The sequence below is a fragment of the Pan troglodytes genome, chromosome 4, assembly GCF_028858775.2.
Source record: "Pan troglodytes isolate AG18354 chromosome 4, NHGRI_mPanTro3-v2.0_pri, whole genome shotgun sequence".
NCBI lineage: Eukaryota > Metazoa > Chordata > Mammalia > Primates > Hominidae > Pan > Pan troglodytes.
In genome coordinates this window covers 144362274-144382341 of record NC_072402.2, presented here as the reverse complement: position 1 = coordinate 144382341, position 20068 = coordinate 144362274, and the positions used below count along the sequence as shown (strand labels likewise).

The window sequence follows — 20068 nt, the reverse complement described above, 5'->3', positions numbered from 1 at the left end:
AGCAGAGACAGAAGGAATGGTGAGGGAGGATAGAGTCCCATATCAGGCAGCTACTCACAGGTAGCCACACCTCCCTGAGCTTTCCTCACCCGCACAGTGAAGGTGGTGATCCGGCCCTGACTACTGATCCAACATCTTCTCCAACTGCCATGCTTCCTTACTCACTCCTCTCCAGCCATAAAAGCTCTTTGCTGACAGGTACATGGCACGTGCCTGTAGTCAGCTACTCAGGAGGCTGAGGCAGGAAGATCACTGGAGCCTAGGAGTCCTGGGCTGTAGTGCCCTATGCTGTTAGGATGTCCACACTAAGTTCACATTAATATGGTGGCCTCTCGGGAGTGAGGGACCACCAGGCTGCCTAAGGAGGGGTTAACCTACCCAGGTCAGAAACAGAACAAGTGAAAACTCCCGTATTGATCAGTAGTGGGATCGTGCCTGTGAATCACCAGTGCACTCCAGCCTGGGCAACATAGCAAGACCTCATTTCTTATTTAAAAAGAAAAAAAAAGCTCTTTGCTATTGTTCCTCGTGTACTCTAAGCACACTCCAACCTCAGTGCCTTTGCATTTCCTGTTCCCACTGGCTGGAATGCTCCTCCCCACATTGCTGCATGGCTCCCCCTCTCACTTCATTCAGGTCTCTGTTCATACACCACTCCCTCAGAGAGGCCTTCTATGACCACCCCACCTCAAAGAGCATACCTCCCGCTTGCTAGCCCCTTACCCAACTCAGGTTTTCCTCATGTACACTTACACACAAGAACTTATGTCCCACAGAGAGTTCACTGTTGTGGCACCGGCCCCTAGAATATGTCTGCTATTGAGGAGGGATTTAATAAGTATTTGTTGAATGAATAACTAAATCACTGACCTCACCCCAGAAGCACAGTTACCCATCTTTATGTGTATACTTTGCTGTCTCTCCTCTGAGTTTGCACACTGCTGGTCCCTCTGACTGAAGCCCAGTTCCCTCCCCTCCCTACCCCCCACCTCTCTTTGGGGACCTCCCACCCACCCTTCAAGCCCTGCCTAGCTTGGTAGTCTTCTCCTTTCTGAGGTCTGCCTTGGGATCCCCAGGCAGGATCCCTTTGGTTCATACTGCCTGGGCAGTGCCTGATGACCTCCATGGCAGCGTGATCGCCCTCGCTGAAAGATCTATTTACTTGTCTGCCTCCCAAGCATCTGAGTGTGCCTTCAGCGACTAAGGGTATAGACTCCTGAGTCAAGGAGTGGCAGGAGTGCCAGGCCTGAGTACTCGCCCTGCCTCAGACTCACTGTGAGCCTTCAGACAACTTCACCTTTCTGCCTCAGCTTTCTCATCTGTGCAATAGGGATTGTAACATCTACCAAGTTAATCATAGGATAGCGATGAAAATTCACTGAGGAACTGCTGAAGTGTTTAAAAAACTCTGAGCAGTCAGCTGGGGAAGAGGATAGACTGAAGGCTGTGCGATTTGAGGTGGGATGGCCATGGAAGGCCTCCCTGAGGGGGTGACATTTGAGCAGGGACTGATTGAAGTGAGTGGGGAAGCCGTGCCACTCTCTGGGGGGGAAGAGCTTCCCAGGAATATTACAACTGAAATATATCTCTGTAAGCTTTATTGCAGATTAGATTTACGCTGCTCTTTTGGGGCTTGGGACATTATTCGGTTGATATTCTAATATAATACTGGCTGTCCAGGCAAGACACAGGGCTGGGATGCGTGTCCTTTGAAAGCAGCCTAGGAGAATGAGCTGAAACTCAACCAGGGTCAGAGAGGAGGGTGAAGCACCTGAATCGGGGGGCATCACTGAATTCCAGCTGCTCAACACAGAACCACCTGCAGACAGGCCAAGGACTGACCGCTCAGAGGGCCAAGGACTGACCACTGTTCACTCAGCACATCCCTTGTCTCCGCCTTGATCCTAGCCCCATCAACGACTCTGCCGAGATGGCTCAGACAAGGTTTGAACTGAGTTAAGACGTCCTGGCCTGATCTGAATTTTGTCTGGCTCTGCTTTTGTCATTTGGCAAAAGGGCATTCTGGTCCTGTGGAGGATGGCTCAGGCAGATGGTGTGTGGGAGCAGAAGTCTGGGACAGGAAGCAGAGACCTAGGCTGTGCAAGCAACCCCGGAAGGGTGACCATGGACAAGGTGCTTAACCTCTCAGACCTCAATGTCCTCATCTGTAGATTTCAAGAACGGCCCTGGCTACTCACTTTCACACTTTGCTTATCCACAGAAATAGTTCTTTCAGCATGATATTATTGAGGATGCAAGCATATAATACCAAGAATAATGAAGGAGGAGAGGCCTAGACACTATGGCCTCCCACTGTAAGACTCCCACCACACACACAGATGATGTCCTAGGAAGAGGCTCTAAGGCAAAATGTTCCCTGATTTGATGTCACATCCACACACCACAGAGCCTTTCCAAAGTGTTAGGTTAAACCGCATGAGATTGCTGATATTTCACAATTTTTGACTTGCAAACATGGCAGTTTTGTATTTCAACCTAATAGTTTCATTCACAGTAGTGGCTAGGTGTGCTCATTCAGGAACCAAATTAACTGGCTTCAGATCCTAGCCCCCAGCTTATTCTTTGTGTGACATTGGACTGGGTACTCCACCTCCCCCCACCTCCCCTGTAAAATGGGGCAAACAGAGGAATCTTCCTCGGAAGGTTGGTTACTGAGGGCGCTGGAGGAGATAACACCTTGGAGTTGGGTGGGGCAGGGAGTCAGGGGTTCTAAACGCAGTGACTGGCACAAGAAGCTCTCCATGTATGTTTCCAGAGACAACCTTAACAATTGACTGTGGACCTGACTCAGGGAATAGTGTCCGGATCTCCTTCCTGCCTGGCCTTAAAGGGAGAATGTGGCCAGAGCAGATGAAAAACACAGTCGCAATGTGGTTTCCTAATCGGTCCATCGTGTCCTGCTTAAACCACCAAACTTCCCTCTTTCTCCTTGTGAGGGGAGTCACTGGGCAGCAGACAAGCCTTGACGTAGGCCTGGGACTGATGTTGGAATACCACGAGCGGCATTCAGCTCTCCATCCCCCCTGTCTTATCTGAGCAAAGCATTAGAGGCTCCATCCCCAGATACCTACACGGAGCCCTTCCCCATTAAGTGGTACATCATGGAATATGTCAGCCTGAATTAGCAGGCAGGCCCATCACATTAAGCTGAAGCTGTGGGCTGGCAGCTCCCACTCTGTAATGCCTCTTGTTCCTGGCTGTATGCTCCCTTCCATGTCGCCACAGCCACAAGAAATCTCTGCAGACAATGCACGGTAACTGAGGAGGCCCGGGGAAGAGTTTAGGAGGAGCCACAGGAAGTCCTGCAGATTCCATTTCTTTTGTGACCCGTGGGGTCCTGCTTTGAGCTTTTACCTCTTGACGGCAGAGGAACCAGGTAGCAACCAAAAGCTTCAGGTGGGGAGCTCCTTTGTGACAAACTATAAAAGCATGGCACACATTTCTGAAAGAATAGATGCCCTGTTCAAATACCGTGAACACCTACAACACCTAATTGAGGTTTCTTAACTACCAACTACTATGAATACCACTACCGTTATAACTACCAGTAACACTAGTTATTCCATAAATTCTCCTGGCAATTTATGTCACTTTCAGAGCATTTATCATACCTACCCTGTATGATATTTCAATGTGATGTGGTGCAGTGGAAAGAACATTCACTTTCCAGTCCCCGAATTAAACCTAGCTATGCTTCCTGTAGCTGGGCAACCCTGGGCCAGCGACTTAGCCTCTCTCTGCCTGAGTTTTCTCTTTGTATGAGTACCTATTTCACAGAGCTTTTGAAAGAATTACCTGAGATTATGTGTGTAGAATACTTGACACAGAGAAAATGCCCAATAAATATTTTGGTGTAGAGTTTCTCAGGGCAAAGTCACTTTTTTATCCATCACAATGCCTTAACTCAGGCATGCCCTTAGTTGATGTCCAAAAGTTTATGATCTTCACTTTAAAAATTCTACCTCATTCATCCTCTAACTTGTTTTCCATTGTACATCCGGACTGATCTAGTCAAAACCTGGATTTGATTATACCACAATCATTGCAAATCCTTTCATTTTTTTCCCTATTCACTTGGAATAATGGCAAAACTTTTTGGGGGGGTGTTGCCTCCTACCTAGCCTGTCACCTCATCTCCCACAATAGCTCCCATCACTACTTCTGTCTCGACTACAGTGACCTATCAGTTTTTCACTCTTGCCTTGTTCACCTCTACCACGGGACCTTTGCACATCCCTCAGACACATTCTCCCTTCCACTCCCCTCCTGGCCTGGTTAAATCCCTACCCATCTTTCACATTCCAACACATACATTTTCAGGGAAGCCTCTTCAGTTCTCCCTGAGCAGGTTAAATCCCTCTTGGAAGTATATCCTCTCTTTTGCGCACCTAGCCCTTTTAATTATGTCTATCTCCCCTGACAAGAACAGGTATATGATGCCAGGACTTGTGTCTGGTTCTGCTTACCAGTTGAACACTCCAGGACTTTGTGTGGCACTCAGTAAATATTGTTGAAAGAGTGGGTAGGAGGATGCATTGGAGGTCAGATCATCTCAACAAAACCCCAAACCACCCTTTGCGATAGTGAGAGCACAGGGAGCATGGTCACTGTTTTGCAGACAGTGCAATTGAGCTCAAGCTTAGGAGGAGCAGGTTAGTTGCCCAGACCTCATAGCCTATTGGTTAGTGGTGAATCTGATCAGAACCCTGGTCTCCCATTCGCTGCCACACACACTTAATCTATAGGCCCTTATCCGTAACTGGGATGGGGGACCACAAAGACTTTCCCTCCCTTTCCTTTCCTAGTATTCAGAGGCCCCCTGACCCTTCTACAGCCACACCTCAAGTCACCTCTGGTTTCTGGGTTATCAAGTACCACATCTGTCTAGAATTCTGTGTTTCCTCTGAATCATTGATTTGATTTTAAAACTCCCTCATAGGTGAGTTAAAGTCCCTCAAGTTTGAACTGGGAGAATTCTTTTTTCTAAAAGGTTATGTTGGTGAGGTGACTGCACTTCAGAAAATTTAACTCTTGTTTTTCTTCTCCTCGCCACCTGGGTTGAAGCCAATCCAGAAGTTGAAGTCTTAATCTACCACCTGGTATCAAATCAGTCGGGGCTCAGTTGCAAGAAATGATTTGCTTGAAAAGAAAATAGCTTTGGTTATTTTATTATCTTGTTTCTATTAAGGGACCACACCTGTGTTGTGGGGTTTTGTCTGTCTTGGATGTTTTTTTAGTTTGTTTCCTCTCAGGCATTAGTGTTCTTATTCTCTTTCTTTGTAGCCAGTTCACCCAGAACTCAAAGGAGGAAGAGTGATAGGTCTTTGTTCACATTTGCCAGAAAGACAGTCATGTGTGGGAAACTATTTAGTTGCCGATTCTCTGATCCACCGGAAATAAATCATTTAATCATGTATTCTTACTCATTCAACAAATACTTACTGAGAAGTATTTATGTATCAGTAAGATGACCATATCATTAATGTTCAAACTGGGACAGTTTTGCATGTAAAAGTGGACACTACCTGGTTCGCACTCTAAGACAAATATAAACCAAGATTTTCTCAGTCAGATGTCATTGGGTTCCCTATATATTAGTGGCTGAATTTGGACGATTAGAGTCTTGAGTGATGCTAAAGTTTCCCAAAATGCCCTTAAGGATTAAGGACAAAGCCAGGAAGGGGTGTAGCTTCCAAAGCCATGAGATGAAAAGACATAAAAGATAAATTTAGATTAAAGTTGAACTAGACATTTCTAAAATTTTCCCACAACTCCCTTTTTTAAATAGATTTCATGTTTAAAAAAAAATAGCACAATGTCTCTGGAAGGTAATGACTCCACAATGGAAGCCAAGTTCCCCTGAGATGAGGCTACCTGGAGGGGCTTAGAAAAATGTTTAGAATTTATAAAGAATGCAATTTCCCACCAGGGCTAAGTGATGGTGATATCTTTTGAAAGTGGAGGAACAGAACGGAACAAGAACAATATGTGATTCGTTATTAGCCTCTTCTTTCTCTAACTTGGAGTTTCTTCAATGTGGCTATTATTTTGTGTGTGATAATAAATGATATTAGCATGCACACTCTTTTCCTATGGAAGATCTTTGGTTCTGAAGTGATTTGTTTCTCTTGCATCCCAGGTGCCTGTCCTGAGACCCATGGACCTGATGGTGGAGGCCACCCCACGAAGAGTATTTGCCAACGCACACACGTATCACATCAACTCCATATCTGTCAACAGTGACTATGAAACCTACATGTCCGCTGATGACCTGAGGATTAACCTATGGAACTTTGAAATAACCAATCAAAGTTTTAGTATCCTTTCTTTGTGATCAAGAATCAACTGGCCTGAATTAAGAGTATTCAGGTACGAGTGGGCTGGGAGAAAATATGGAACAGAAATGCAACACCTAGCATTTGCGGAGAACTTGCCCCTTTTAAAATACACTGGCACCTATGAGACTCTTTAATCATAACAATAAAGTTAGGGAAATATTGTTATTACAAGTGGGAGGCCAGGGCTAGCTCTGGATTGGGACTCTGAATCAATTCCTTCATACAGAGGCATTTATATGTCACGAATTAAAATTAGAGGTGATTTTATCAACAATAGGATAAGACCCTAGAGTTCAGGTTCTTTCTCTCTTAAAGGATTCATAAATCTGTATGGACAGTATGGACCACAGACATACTGGTTTCCATTGTCTCATAATAGTGAAAATAATAGTGACTGACATTTATTGAGTTCCAAGCACTTGCAATGGGAACTTTATAGTATTACATTTTTTACCTCATTGAAGTATATTACGCATATAGAAAAGTACATATTATAATTGTACAATTTGATGAAATGTATAGTATACATATTATAATTGTACAGTTTGATAAAATGTACAGTATACATATATAATTATATAGTTTGATGAAATTTCAGAGGTTGAACTCACCTATAACCAGCATTGACATCCAGAAACAGAACTTTGCTAACAATTCTCAAGCCCCCATCATGCCTCTTCATATTAATAATTTCTACCCCCAAGGACATATTTGATAAAACAACCCTGTAATGTAAGTATCATTATCTCCTGTTTAATTAAAATATAGAAAAGTCGGCTGGCCGCAGTGGCTTATGCTTGTAATCCCAGCACTTTGGGAGGCCTAGGTAGGTGGATTGCTTCAGGTCAGAGGTTTAAGACCAGCCTGGCCAACGTGGCAAAGCCCCAACTTTACTAAAAATACAAAAAAGAAATTAGCCAGGCGTGGTGGCGGGCGCCTGTAGTCCCAGCTACTTGGGAGGCTGAGGCAGGACAATCGCTTGAACTGAGGAGGCAGAGGTTGCAGTAAGCCGAGATCGTACCACTGCACTCCAGTCTGGGTGACAGAGCCAGACTCCATCTCAAAAAAAAAATAAAAATAAAAAATATATAGAAAAGTTAAAAAAAAATGCTGAATAGCTGGGCCAGTACTTTCACCCCCACTATGTTGACCCTCTATTTCATAGTAAAAATTGGTCATTTATTGAATACCTATCATGTGCTCCATTTCTCACAAACCTAAGGCATGAGATTTATGAGGAATGGTACTGAACAACTCAGGTAACTGAACAATTGACCTAGGTATCAATATGGAGTTTTCTCTTCCACTTACCAGCCTCCCCTACTCTAACTCCATCTATCCATGAGCCCTGCCTCTAAAATATATGTCAAATCAACTCATATATCCCTATCTACCTACCTACACTAGCATAAGCCACTGTTGTCTCTCACCTCTGTGACTGCAATAATCTCATCTGGTCTCCATTCATTCTTGCTCTTTTATACAGTACGGACCCTTCAACATGTAATTCAAATATCATTCCTTCCCTGATAAAAAACATTCCAGTAGCTTCCCACTGAACTCAGAATAAAATCCAAGTTATTTAACTTGGCCTATAAGATTCTGCATGATCTGGAACCTGTCTCCATCTTTGTTATCGAGTCTTGTCACGCTTCCCTAATTCACTTCATTTCAGCCAACTAATCACTTTTCTGTTCCTAAGTAAACCTTATTCTTCCATTCTTTGCATTTGCTGTTCCCTCTTTCTAGAATATTTTGCCCACAGCATTCACATGGCTAGCTACATGTCACTATTCAGGCCCCAGAGGTACTCTTTCCCATTAACTCTTAAGTAGCTACCAATAACTCTCTATCCCTGTTATTGTCACGGTACTTACCATGATTTGAAATTTTTTTACTTGTGTATTTTTGGTTTCCTCATATTAGGATATAAATTCTACAAGAGCAAGGGCCTTGTATGAACTATGGCTGTATTCCAGTACGTGGAACACTCTGACATACAGAAAATTATTGAACCTGTCAAGTTCGAAATAATAGTAGGTCATCAAAGTAGCGCTATCCAGTAGACAGTTCATAAAATCTAACCTGGAAATTTAATTTTAAGATTTATAGTAAAGCTCTGAAGGTTCGTTTATAGAATAGACCCCATAATGGCTCAAACAAATAAAAGATTATTTTCGTATGAAGTCTACTATTGATGATCCCCATCAGCAGGCAGCCTCCTCCAATCAGTAATTCAGAAACTCGGGCCTCTTTCATTTGCAGCTACCCAATGTTACCATGTTTATAGCAGGACTGTAAAAGGGGAAGGTCATGGAAGATCACAAGTTGGAGATTCCTCTGAGCCATGCCCTAAAAAAGTATGCATTCCATTGGCTAGAATTCAGCCACATGGCTACCTCTTACTGCAAGGCAGCCTAGGAAATGTAGTCTGGCTGTGTGCCCAGGATAAAAAGACCCGGTTTTGGTACACAGCTAGCTAGTCTCCACCATGGAGAGCACTCAACCGTCTCCAAGGGCTTTCAGGGAAGGCAGCTTTAATCAGGTAGTGGCAATTATGAGATATATTTGGAGACAATGAGAACTGACCATCAGGACCATGCCTGGCATATTTTGTTGATCACAGAACAGACTCCACATGCTGTCTGGGCCTGCCTACAGATTTTGCCTGGCAGTGCAGCTGCTAATAGAATGAGTGTGGGTGGTGGTTCCCTTTTTCTCTCTCCATCTATTCCAAGAGCCAGAAATCTGCTCAGGCTCAGCTGGCTGTCACTCTGAGCTTCTGCTTCCCCAGTCTAGGTGACATGTTTTCTGAATTTTGCCTCTAGGTCTTCAAGGGGGAGGGGAGTTTCTTTAGGCATTTTGGGAGACAGATGCCTTGGGGAGAATGCAAAGGGGAAATATTAATAGCGCAGTTTAGGTTATATTCTGCAGAGGTGTGACAGACTGCCAGATGCTGGCATACAAATGAGACTGTGCCATTCACCCTTAAAGCAGCCATATGTAAAATAATCATTGTCATCATGAGAACGATGATAAGTGATATCTATATAGTTCTTTTCAACCAGACCGCCCTAAGCACTGAGCCTCTCATCACTGAAGTATAGCCACCTCTGGGGTAGGAAGTGGCCATCTTTCAAAACAGTCTCAGAAAAATACCAGCCACCAGGCAGGTCTCATTTCCACAATGCCCCTTATTCACAAAGGAGAGAGAAGAAACATTGTTCAGGATAGAATAATTTGGGATTCCCAAAGCATAGTGTGGCTACTACTGGGGGTGGTAAGCAATGTGCTTCTAAGCAATACATAGAATTTTTTTTGGTTTTTATATTTATGTATTTATTTAATGAATGTCAAAAAACATAACCATCATATCCTACAATTTCATAGATATTCAAAATCTATTTAGATTACAAAGTAAGTGTATGTAAAGTATTAGTAAATAGTGAGACAAGTGATCTGGAGATATGGTTAGAAAACAGTCATGACTTCCTGTGACTGGCATTTGGTGTGACTTTGGCATTATGGTTGAGAACTCAGGCTTCAGAGTCCAACAAGTGATAGAGGTCTCACCCAGCCCTACCACTTTTCTGGCTGTATAAGCTTTAACATGTTCTTAATCTATCCAAGCCTCCATTTCTCATTTTGTTCATCTGTAGAAAGCAGCTCTATCACGAGAGGGTTATGAAAATTAAATACACACACACACATACGCACGCACACATTTAGGGTAGTGCCTTGCTAAGCAAATGCTCAGTAAACAGGACTAGCACAATCATGATAATTATTGAGAGAACAAGGAACTAGAAAAGTTGAACATTAGAATGGTAGCTTTTATTCTGCTAATTTTATTATCTGGATTATCTTTTCAATTCTAGACTCTTCCTTTGGCTCTGCAGTTGGGTGTCCTTTGCAAGATGCTGCCCCCTAGTTACTAGATGTTTGCAGGAACTCTGAGGTCTAGGGCCTTGTGTTTAGCACCAGATCAGAGCAAGGCATTTCTAAACCTCATGATATCTGGTCATGAATTCTCTCCCTTCCATCCATAGCCAGTCTGTCCTTGTCTTGTGTAACAGTTTCCCACATAAGCAGTTAAACTTTCGTCTTAATAGGCTAACTACATCAGGACTATAACAACTCATTAATAGATTAGTAGTTTTCTAGGGCAAGAGACAATAGCAATAAATGAAAATTTATATTAAAAGATGTTGCTTCTTTATGAAAACTATGGTATGCCTAGAATCCTTTGAACTCTTTTTGCAGGACTAAGAATGAACTGACCTGAGTTCTTACCTTGTCCAACATGGGATCTATTAAATAGGCCCATATCGAGTAAAAATAAAGACTAGCCCTCAACGATGATAAATTGAGCACCTAGTTTGTGCCAGGCACGAAAATGGAAAAAACAAATTTGCCACTTTCAGAGTAATGTTCATCAAATACACTGAGTATATAATTACAAACTGAGATAATTTCTGTGAAGACAGGGAATATGGTTCTATGAATGCATTTTTAAAAATCCTGCTATAGACCAGGGAAGGCTTTGCTGAAGAATTAGTTAAGATCTGAAAGAGGAAGAGTATGAACTAACTTGGCAAAGAGGTGTGGAGACATGTGTTCAGTGTGTACAGAGGTCCTGTGGCAGGAGAGAGTATGACATGTTGGAGGAATTCTAAGAAGGCCACTATTTTTGAAGCCCAGAGAGTGAAGTGGAGCATGGAGTAAGCAAGGCTGGGAAGGGTAGCAGAAGCCTCACCTTTCAGAAGTCCAGTCTCTGAATATGAGATAGAGGACTTATCTGGGAGAAGCCAGCTGGACTCTAGGGATACTTCAACTTTGACTTTGGTCCTAACAACCCTGTACAGTGGCTTCATTTTATTTGTCAACCAAGCTGAAGCCCTGTTAGAGTCGATTCCCTAATTAAGGGACCAGGTAGCCTCAACTCTTGGCTTCCAGGTTCTAGCACTCATTACTACCATGGACAGCAGCTTCCTTTTAATTCAGTGGGATTCTGCCAGGCAGGCTTCCAGGGGAGCTGTGGGGTCTAGTACAAGTTTCTCCCCTGTTGTTGCTTCAGTGGCTTTCACCCTGCCCAATACATATTTAATATGACACCATGTGTCTCTTTGTCAGTCTCCTCATATTGAGCCTAGGAATTGGCAAACACTCCATGAATATTTACACATTGGCTTTTTTTTTAAGCTCTTAAGAGAGGAATATCCCTTGGAGTCCTCTTTGGAGATTTCCAGTGTCTCATCATCAAGCAACGTGTCCTTTCAGCTAATAAGATCTTTATGTTTCATAATCATTGCTTAATATCCAAAGATTAAATTTAGACCATGGAAAGGAAAAAAGACCTCAAAGCAACTCATGTCCCTAAAAGGAAATCAAACTCATCAAACAAATACGCTGTGTTCACACAAAGATATTACTATTTTCTACCTTCAGTATTGGCAGACTTTAAGTGGGATATGAAAAGCCTCAGCTGCTTTTGAATGTGGGTACTTTACCCTGGTAAACATAGATTCCACTCTTCAGCTTGGCCAATGTTTATAATACTCAGCCCTGCAGAAAAGCGTCCTACTTGGCTCTCCTATCCTCCATTGGCTTAGACAGGAATTGGGGAAATACGCATGTCAGTATTAGCAAAATCAGCAGCAATGGGACAGAGGCATATGAAAGTCACCTCACAAAGGCAATGCATATAAACCCTATCCTTGGAGAAATATGTGCTTCCTTCAGAAGAAGGAATATTCACTCCAGTGTAAAACCACTTAAATTATCTTTTCCATTATCTTGTTTAATAATCAAAATTCTTAGAGGCTGATAGGGTTACACCCATTTATAGGCAAAGAAATGGAAACCCAGAGAGATAAAATGACTTTCCCAAATTCTCTTAGCAAAATGGAGATAGAATCAAAACTGAATCCCAATCTCTGGTCCCCATTTTGTTACAATCACAATATTTTTCACAATATTATCTCAAACTTTACCCATCGAGATGAGGTTCCTGGTCTCGCAGCTCTCTCACAGATGATTTTAAGCCAGGGAAACTGCTATTTTTTAATGCTTATTTTTTTCTTTGTTTAATATGTATTCATTGTAGAGATTTGGGGAAAATAAAATGACCAAAAATCTTACTACCAATTTTGCTGTCTATACATTGGATTCGCATCACAGTTTTAACTTAATGCTAGCTAATTCAACAATGTGGATTCAGGGGGAAATAAAAGAAATTTAAAAAGCCAAAAACAATTTAAAACTCCTGATTTACCCAAGAATCTTTCTTCTTCTTCTTTTTTTTTTTTTTGAAACTTTCCTAAGGGAAGAAGTTCAAGTTCCTAATCCACTTTTTTTGCATTAGGACATGCCTTTTATTGATATTATTTTTAATACAAATAATACATTAATACAAGTTATTTTTTGGTAAATTACTTTAGCAATAAACAGTTCACCTCTTACTCTGCTAAAAGGTTAGAACAGGTTGGCAAACTATGCCCACAGACCAGATCTATCCCAAAGTGTTTTTGTAAGTAAAGTTTTGTTGGAACACAGCCACACCCTTTCAGTTACATATTATCTATGACTGCTTTCCTGCTGCAACTGCAAAGTTGAATAGTGGTGGCAAAGGCCCAAAAGGCTGAGAATACTTGCTACATGGTCCTTATGGAAGCTCGCCTAGTTTAGGATATGGACTCACACTTTTTTCTATCCATTTATATATCAGGCATATTCACAGACTATTTTATTTTGTATATAGTTGGGATTATACCATATGCCTTTTTCTTTTTAAAACAATTTTTTATTTCCACAGGTTTTGAGGAACAGGTGGTATTTTGTTACATGAGTAAGTTCTTTAGTGGTGATTTGTGAGAATTTGGTGCACCCATCTCCTAAGCAGTATACACTGAACCCAATTTGTAGTCTTTTATCCCTCACCTCCTTCCCACCCTTTCCCCCTGAGTCCCCAAAGTCCATTGTGTCATTCTTCTGCCTTTGCATCCTCTTAGCTTCCACTTATGAGTGGGAACATACAATGCCAAGAACCTTCCTTCTATTCAATCTAGGACATATAGAGACATAATTTCTCTCTCCCTTTCCTGCTTTTACTGCTTAGTAGTTATCACTGCCTATAATGTATAATACTCATTTACCTTGTTTATTGACTGTTCCCTACTAGAATATAGGCTCCATGGATCAGGGGGGCTTGGGGCCTGCTTTGGTCACTACTGTATCTCCTGCACCCAGAAGAGTACTGGCAGGGTGTAGATTCTTTGGAAACACTTATAGAATACAAGAAGAAAGAAAGGAGTGAATGGGCCCTTGTCTCTCTCCCTCTCTCTCTCTGTGTGTGTGTGTGTGTGTGTGTAATATCTTTTACATGGTCTTGGTCAGACTGTATATACTTTGTACCTAACTTTCCTTACCCAAAATAATACACATCATAAGTATGGAAAGTATCCTAAGTTTTTGTTTTGTTTTTCAATACAGGATCTGGCTGTGTTACCCAGGCTGGAGTGCAGTGGCACAATTACCACTCACTGCAGCCTCAACCTCCCAGGCTCAATCAATCCTCGTGCCTCAGCCTCCCCAGTAGCTTGGACTACAGGTGCATGCCACCACACCTGGCTAATTTTTGTATGTTTGGTAGAGATAGGGTTTCACCACGTTGCCCAGGCTGGTCTCAAATTCCCGGGCTCAAATGACCCACGCACCTTGGACTCCCAACTTGTTGGGATTGCAGGTGCGAGCCACCATGCGTGGCCCTAAGATTTTTTCCAGCCTGAAATACAACTTTATTAAAAGAAAATGTGGAAATTGTGCTGATCATTGAAATCAAAAGAAAAACCATTCATAAACCCACCCTGATAGAACTATCACTAATGTCTTAGTGTCTTCCCATTTAGCTCATCATTTTCAGAGTATAAGTTTTAAATGACATCATCAAACTGTTGTTAGAATTTTGTGCACTATGGTTTTTACAGACTTGGAAATTTCACTGCAAAAACAATTTAATGAGATATATTAAAATTCATCTAATCACTTCCTTATTCTGTATATTTATTTAAGTTGTCAATCTTTTTCTAATATCATGCTGGACTTTTGTTTTCATAAAAAGCTTTTTCTAAACTTGGGATTAGGAAATGATGTTTGAATGGCCCCCATGCTACCTCTTACCATCCTGCCATGACCCTCTCCATTCCCTCATCCCACACTGATGAACCATTTATGGCTCTGGCTTCTCATTTGTTTGAAGTGGATCCCTTAAGGAGTGACCTCCTAGTGTCTTCAATTATTATTTTAAATGATGCCTTAGGCCACTGCCTGGCACAGCGGTGCCCTCACCTTCCCCTCTTCTGCCTTCCAAGCATGGAGCTCAGCTGCCAAGCTGGCTATGCCCCCTCCTGTCCTCAGAGCTGCCTCCAGAGTCCCAGCAGAGAGCCAGATTAACCCCTTTTGTTAGCAGATGTAATTTGCCTGGGCTCAGCATTAATAAGAAATGCCGTAAGCAGTCAGGTCAAGAAGAACAGATCTGTCAAGCCCCAGGGTTAATTTAATAGCAATCTGTTGGCTGTCGGGGTTGTATATTAGCCATGAATTCAATGCTCTGTTTTGCTTTTGCCATCTAGTTATTTGGGACAACAGGGAAATAATTTGGATAGAGAGCTCTAAAGAAGGATTAAAAAAAATAAAAGTGACTGTCAAAATGCATCATTCCATTTTCAAGATTATACGTGGAGCCACGAATTGCTCATCTTCTTTCTCCTTCCCTCCCAACATGAAGGGCAAAATTACATTTGCTGAAAACATGGCTCGCCCTTTAGAGTTGTGCAGGGGAAAATGCCCGGGTTTCTAGAGGATACAGATGTTGAATATCCTCTCCCATCATCCCCATAAGTCACTTAATTTTTAGCAACTAGACTTCTCGCAAATGTTTCTAGAACTCACCAAGTCCTCCAGCAGGTAAAAATCCAAACAATCCCTTATCAGGCTTGTGTCCCAAATTCTGCTTCAAAAAAAAAAAAAAAAATCTTAGAGCACATAAAAATTCTGGTTCTGGAAAATGCAGTCACCAAAGTGGTAGGTAAATTAAGAGAGCACAAGCCTAAAGCCAGAAGAGATGGGGCTACCCTCTCAGATTAGCTGGGGGTCTTTTCAAAGGAACCAAAATTGTCACATTTTGGCCAGCTTTGTGAGGCCATTCCTCAAGGGAGGCAGAGTGGCATGGAGAGAAAAAACCCCGGCTCCGGAGTCAGACAAGCTTGGGTTCAAATCCCAGCTCTGCCCACTGTGTCACATAACTTTGAGTAATTTATCTGAGTTCCCTCGGCTGTAAAATGGACCTGTTAATAATCCTGCCCTCATAAGGCTGAGTTGAGGGGCAAGGGGGACAACACATGGAAAGTGTTAGCACAGGGCAGGCCTGGCCCCTGATCAGCATTAGCAACTGGCCATATCTTCCTCTTAACTTCATCATCCCAGTGATTAAAAAGAGGGATAATCATGGTTTATCCTTGGAACCCCTTTGAGTCAAACTAAACAAGCCCTCTACTCAAAAACGAAGACTGAGACCTGCTGGGGATAGGAAGCCAATGGCTTGGGGATGAGGGCTGGGTGGTGGGTAGGTTTGGAAGGTCCAGTGAAGGAAGGAAAGATCCAGAGATGGCAGCTCTGGGCAGATCTCATGGGCACAGCCCCACTGGCATCCTTGATGGTGGAGGATGTGCCTGGTTTCATAGACATGTTTAGGCACTTTGTTTTTGCACATTCTGACTTTGGGGCTTTATTTTTAGGTGGGAAAAAATAACTGTAGCTGTAGCACCTCCCCCTCCCACACAGCGAAGATCCCTTCCAGTTCAGCTTGTTTTCAGAGCTATACTGGTAGAGGTTGAGAAAGCTGACACCAGATTTTCTTTCCCTATTTGGAGAAAAGAGAAACATGTTCACAGGCACAGTGGGATATCAAGGCTTGCTCTGGAGGATGAGGAAATCTAACAGCAGCTGAAAACTAACCTCTGTTTACCCAACGCTACATCATGGCCATAGAGCCCAGGGCATGGGTCAGTGGCTGAGAGAGCACCGGAGCTGCAGCCTAGAGCCTCCTCCTGAGGGGCACAGGCTCTTGCTCCACAGCATGTGATGCTAACTGCAATCATATTTATAACTCTGGCAGAAGTTGAGTTGAAAGGTAGTATTTTGTGAATCCAGGAGACTCACATGCCCCGGAGACCCAAGTAATATTTGCATCTGGGTTTGGTAGGAGAAATTGTAGTAACATGTACTGTTAGCTCAGTCTCATGCCAATTTTAGAAAGAACCCTATAGGGTTTGTAAGAGATAATGAAGGGGAAAGAGGCACAACCAAATACAAAGCCATTGTTGCAACAAATTGCATGTTGGAATGTTGTAGCAGGAGCATAGTGATGTTTGATCATACTTTGATGATTACTTTGTTAGTGCTAGCGGGACTAAAAATATCAGTGCATTTGCTTGTACCGCATCTAAACTCTAAGGAGGGGACTATGCTACTAGCTTAATGAAAAACATACAAGACTTTCATCCATCTCAGTCTAATGGGGCAGTTATATCAAGTTATTGCTTGTTGATTCAATACATTGTTGTCCAAAATGTGGTGCATAAACTCCTGGCACACACATTTGCAGTTATTACATGTCAATTTTTATGCATATTACTTAAAATGTAGCTACCTTATTAAACCCATGATTTTATGAACATTGGGTTACTGTTTAGATAAAGCTAAGTAAAGAAAAAAGTGAATCAATTTAAAGTTGATCTGAAAGAAAAATGTTAAGTAAAAAGTACTATCTGATGATGCACAGATAGGGCAAAAATCACAAAGGTGGCTCACAAGTGGGAAAATCTAGGAAAAGTGGGAGTCCTGTTGGTCAGCTTCACTGTGTAACAGCATCCACATCACAAGGCTTGTTCTTTGCAGGATGTTGCTGGGTCCTCAGACAGCACCTCGGTCCCTCTGTGTCCTGATCCCCCAAGCTCTGGGTGGAGGTGTGAAGAGATCTGCACAAACCCACTCCTTCACTCATGCCAGACATCCTACTGAAGGGGTTTATTTTCATTGAGTCACCTTCATAAATAAAAGGCTAAATGTTTCATTCCAATATACAAGGATATGGTCTTTAAAAAATAGAGGTATAATTCTTGATCAGAAAGGGAAATACTGAGAAAAAAAAACCCAGATGATAAAACTAAGGATATTTTCCATGGGACCCTAAAACTTTCCAACTGGATGGCTTGTTTCTGATACTTAAAAACTCCCTCACAAGCTGAAAAGCAGATCACAACTTACAGAGACTAGAAGTCTTATATATCATACACGAGAGAAATTTTGCATAATTATGAAAGAGCACAGACTTTGCACCTGGGATGAAATCCTAGTGTTGTCACTTAGCCATGTGACTTGAAGCACGTTTCTTTATGCACATGGAGCATCCGTTTCCACCCCTGAAAAAATGAGGATGAGGAAAACGCTGATTATATAGAGTTCTTGTAAGGATTAAATGAGATAAAGTACATGATATGCTTTGCACAGTGAATGGCCTATAGCTAGTGCTCAATTATTGGTGGCAGCTATTATTATTATCATCAACATATTATAAAGAAGGGCTTAGGGATTTCATGAAAGAAGATATGCACTCTATTATTATAGATATCACTTATCAGCCCAATAATCCAATTAAGGAATCAGATAAAATGAATTATTTGGTTATAATAGGACTAGTACCTTAATCATTATTATAAAATGAGAAGCAAAATCTTTGCAACTTGGTACATTTTAGCCTGATTGCACAAGCAGTTAACTTTGGTCATGAGTGGATGTCTTTTACATGTTTATACAGGATAAAACACAAATGAGGAGTCAAGAGACCTGAGTTCTAATGCTGCCTCTGACTACTGGGTAACCCTGGGCTATTTTCTTAAAGTTCCTGAGCCTCATCTGCCTGGGACAAGTTTATGATGAGGATCTACCATGTGCATAGCAAATGTTGACATATTATACTAATATAAGATGGTGCCATTGCTAATTCTCCCCTTCCCCAAGTTCCTGCCTCCTTCTCCTGGTTCCTTCCTTGACTCGTCTGTGCCAGATATCGTGGACATTAAGCCAGCCAACATGGAGGAGCTCACGGAGGTGATCACAGCAGCCGAGTTCCACCCCCATCATTGCAACACCTTCGTGTACAGCAGCAGCAAAGGGACAATCCGGCTGTGTGACATGCGGGCATCTGCCCTGTGTGACAGGCACACCAAATGTGAGTAGCAGCTGAAGGGAGGTGGGGGGCATGGCCACTGGCCCCAATGTGCTGGGGGAGAGCCTGGAAGCTTGTGATTTCCCTTTCTACACCAGACACACTAGGAGTAAAGAAAACTACAAGTGGGAGTCAGCTCCGTATTTTATATTTCAGTAAAGATGAACATTTGTGTTCGATTCCAAAACATCCAGAGATGAAAATAAATAAGGCATGACCCTCATCAGAAAAGGGTTTAAATAACAGTGTGACGTGATCCAAATTATATGTTAAGGAAATCATGCTTGCTGCCATGGGGAGAATGACTTTGAGGAATAGCAGGGGGACCAGTTAGGAGACCGTTGAAGGGTGGCCTGGACAAAGAGGTGAGTGGAAATTGAGAGGGCAGATGGGTTCTGGACACATCTTTTTTTTTTTTAATCCATGTAACCTGCACAGTACTGCACAGATCTTGGCAATAAAATTAACAGGACTTGCTGAACTGCGTGGGAGGCTGAGAACATAAAAGCCATCTAGAATAGCAGCTGGGGGATGGAGCTGGTGGCTTCTTGGAGAGATTGTGACTATAGGATGCCAGAGCCATGTCATAATGACCATGATTTTTAAAACCCAAATTTTTTTCATCAAAGTGAGTGAATGGCCACAAAAGTAACCAGAGGAGTAGTATGATCAGAATTAGTTGTTAGGGAAATTGTTCAGATGGAAGGCAGAAGGATAAAGGTTAAATTCTGGCTGAGAGAACAAAGAAACAAGGAGACAGGTTAGGAAGCCACTATAATATAGATAAGCATTTCTTAACAGTACACCATTGAATCTTGTGCTACATAGATTTTTGTTTCGGGGAAGGGGCTGTCCTATACATTGTAGGATGTTTAGCAGCATCTGTGGCCTTACCCACTAGATGCCAATAACCCAAGCCCAGTTGTATAACCAAAAATGTCTCCAGACACTGTGAAATACCCTCTTGGTGAAAACATTGCTCCCAGTTGAGAACCACTGATCTAGACTACAATTCATTCAGTCACAGATACTGCATGATATTCTAGTATCTACAATGTATTTGTTACAATAAAGAACTCTGAGGGGTACAATGGAAAGGTAAGACTTATCTCCTATACTCAAGGAATTTAAAATTTGGCTAATGAGGCAAGATGCACCCAGGAAGCATTTCAGGAACAATATGTAAGGCAGTTTAGTTTTAATACTCAAGTGAATGATGGAGATAATTATGGGTTAGGCCATTCAGAGACGGTTGAGACATTTGAAACAGACCTCACAGGGAAGGCAGAGGCTGAGTAGTTGAGTGTTGAAGTACAAGTAGGATTTGGTTAGGTGGGAAACAGGAAGAAGAGTATTGTTGGCAGCAACCACAGAATGGGCAAAATTCTGAAGTTACTAAAGTAATGGAACATTTGAAGGGTGT

The 20068-nt window shown here is 42.3% G+C and overlaps 1 protein-coding gene across 50 annotated transcripts in view; it reads left to right on the top strand.

The window, feature by feature from the left end:
* The window catches only part of PPP2R2B (protein phosphatase 2 regulatory subunit Bbeta), a 495140-nt gene that overhangs the window by 425475 nt on the left and 49597 nt on the right, over nucleotides 1–20068 (top strand). For all 50 annotated transcript variants that reach the window (XM_001159683.6, XM_001159546.8, XM_001159725.7 and 47 more), the window contains 2 exons: nucleotides 6161–6338; nucleotides 18484–18648. In XM_001159683.6, coding sequence (XP_001159683.2) covers nucleotides 6161–6338; nucleotides 18484–18648 — 343 coding nt within the window. The remainder of the gene's footprint in view (nucleotides 1–6160; nucleotides 6339–18483; nucleotides 18649–20068) is intronic.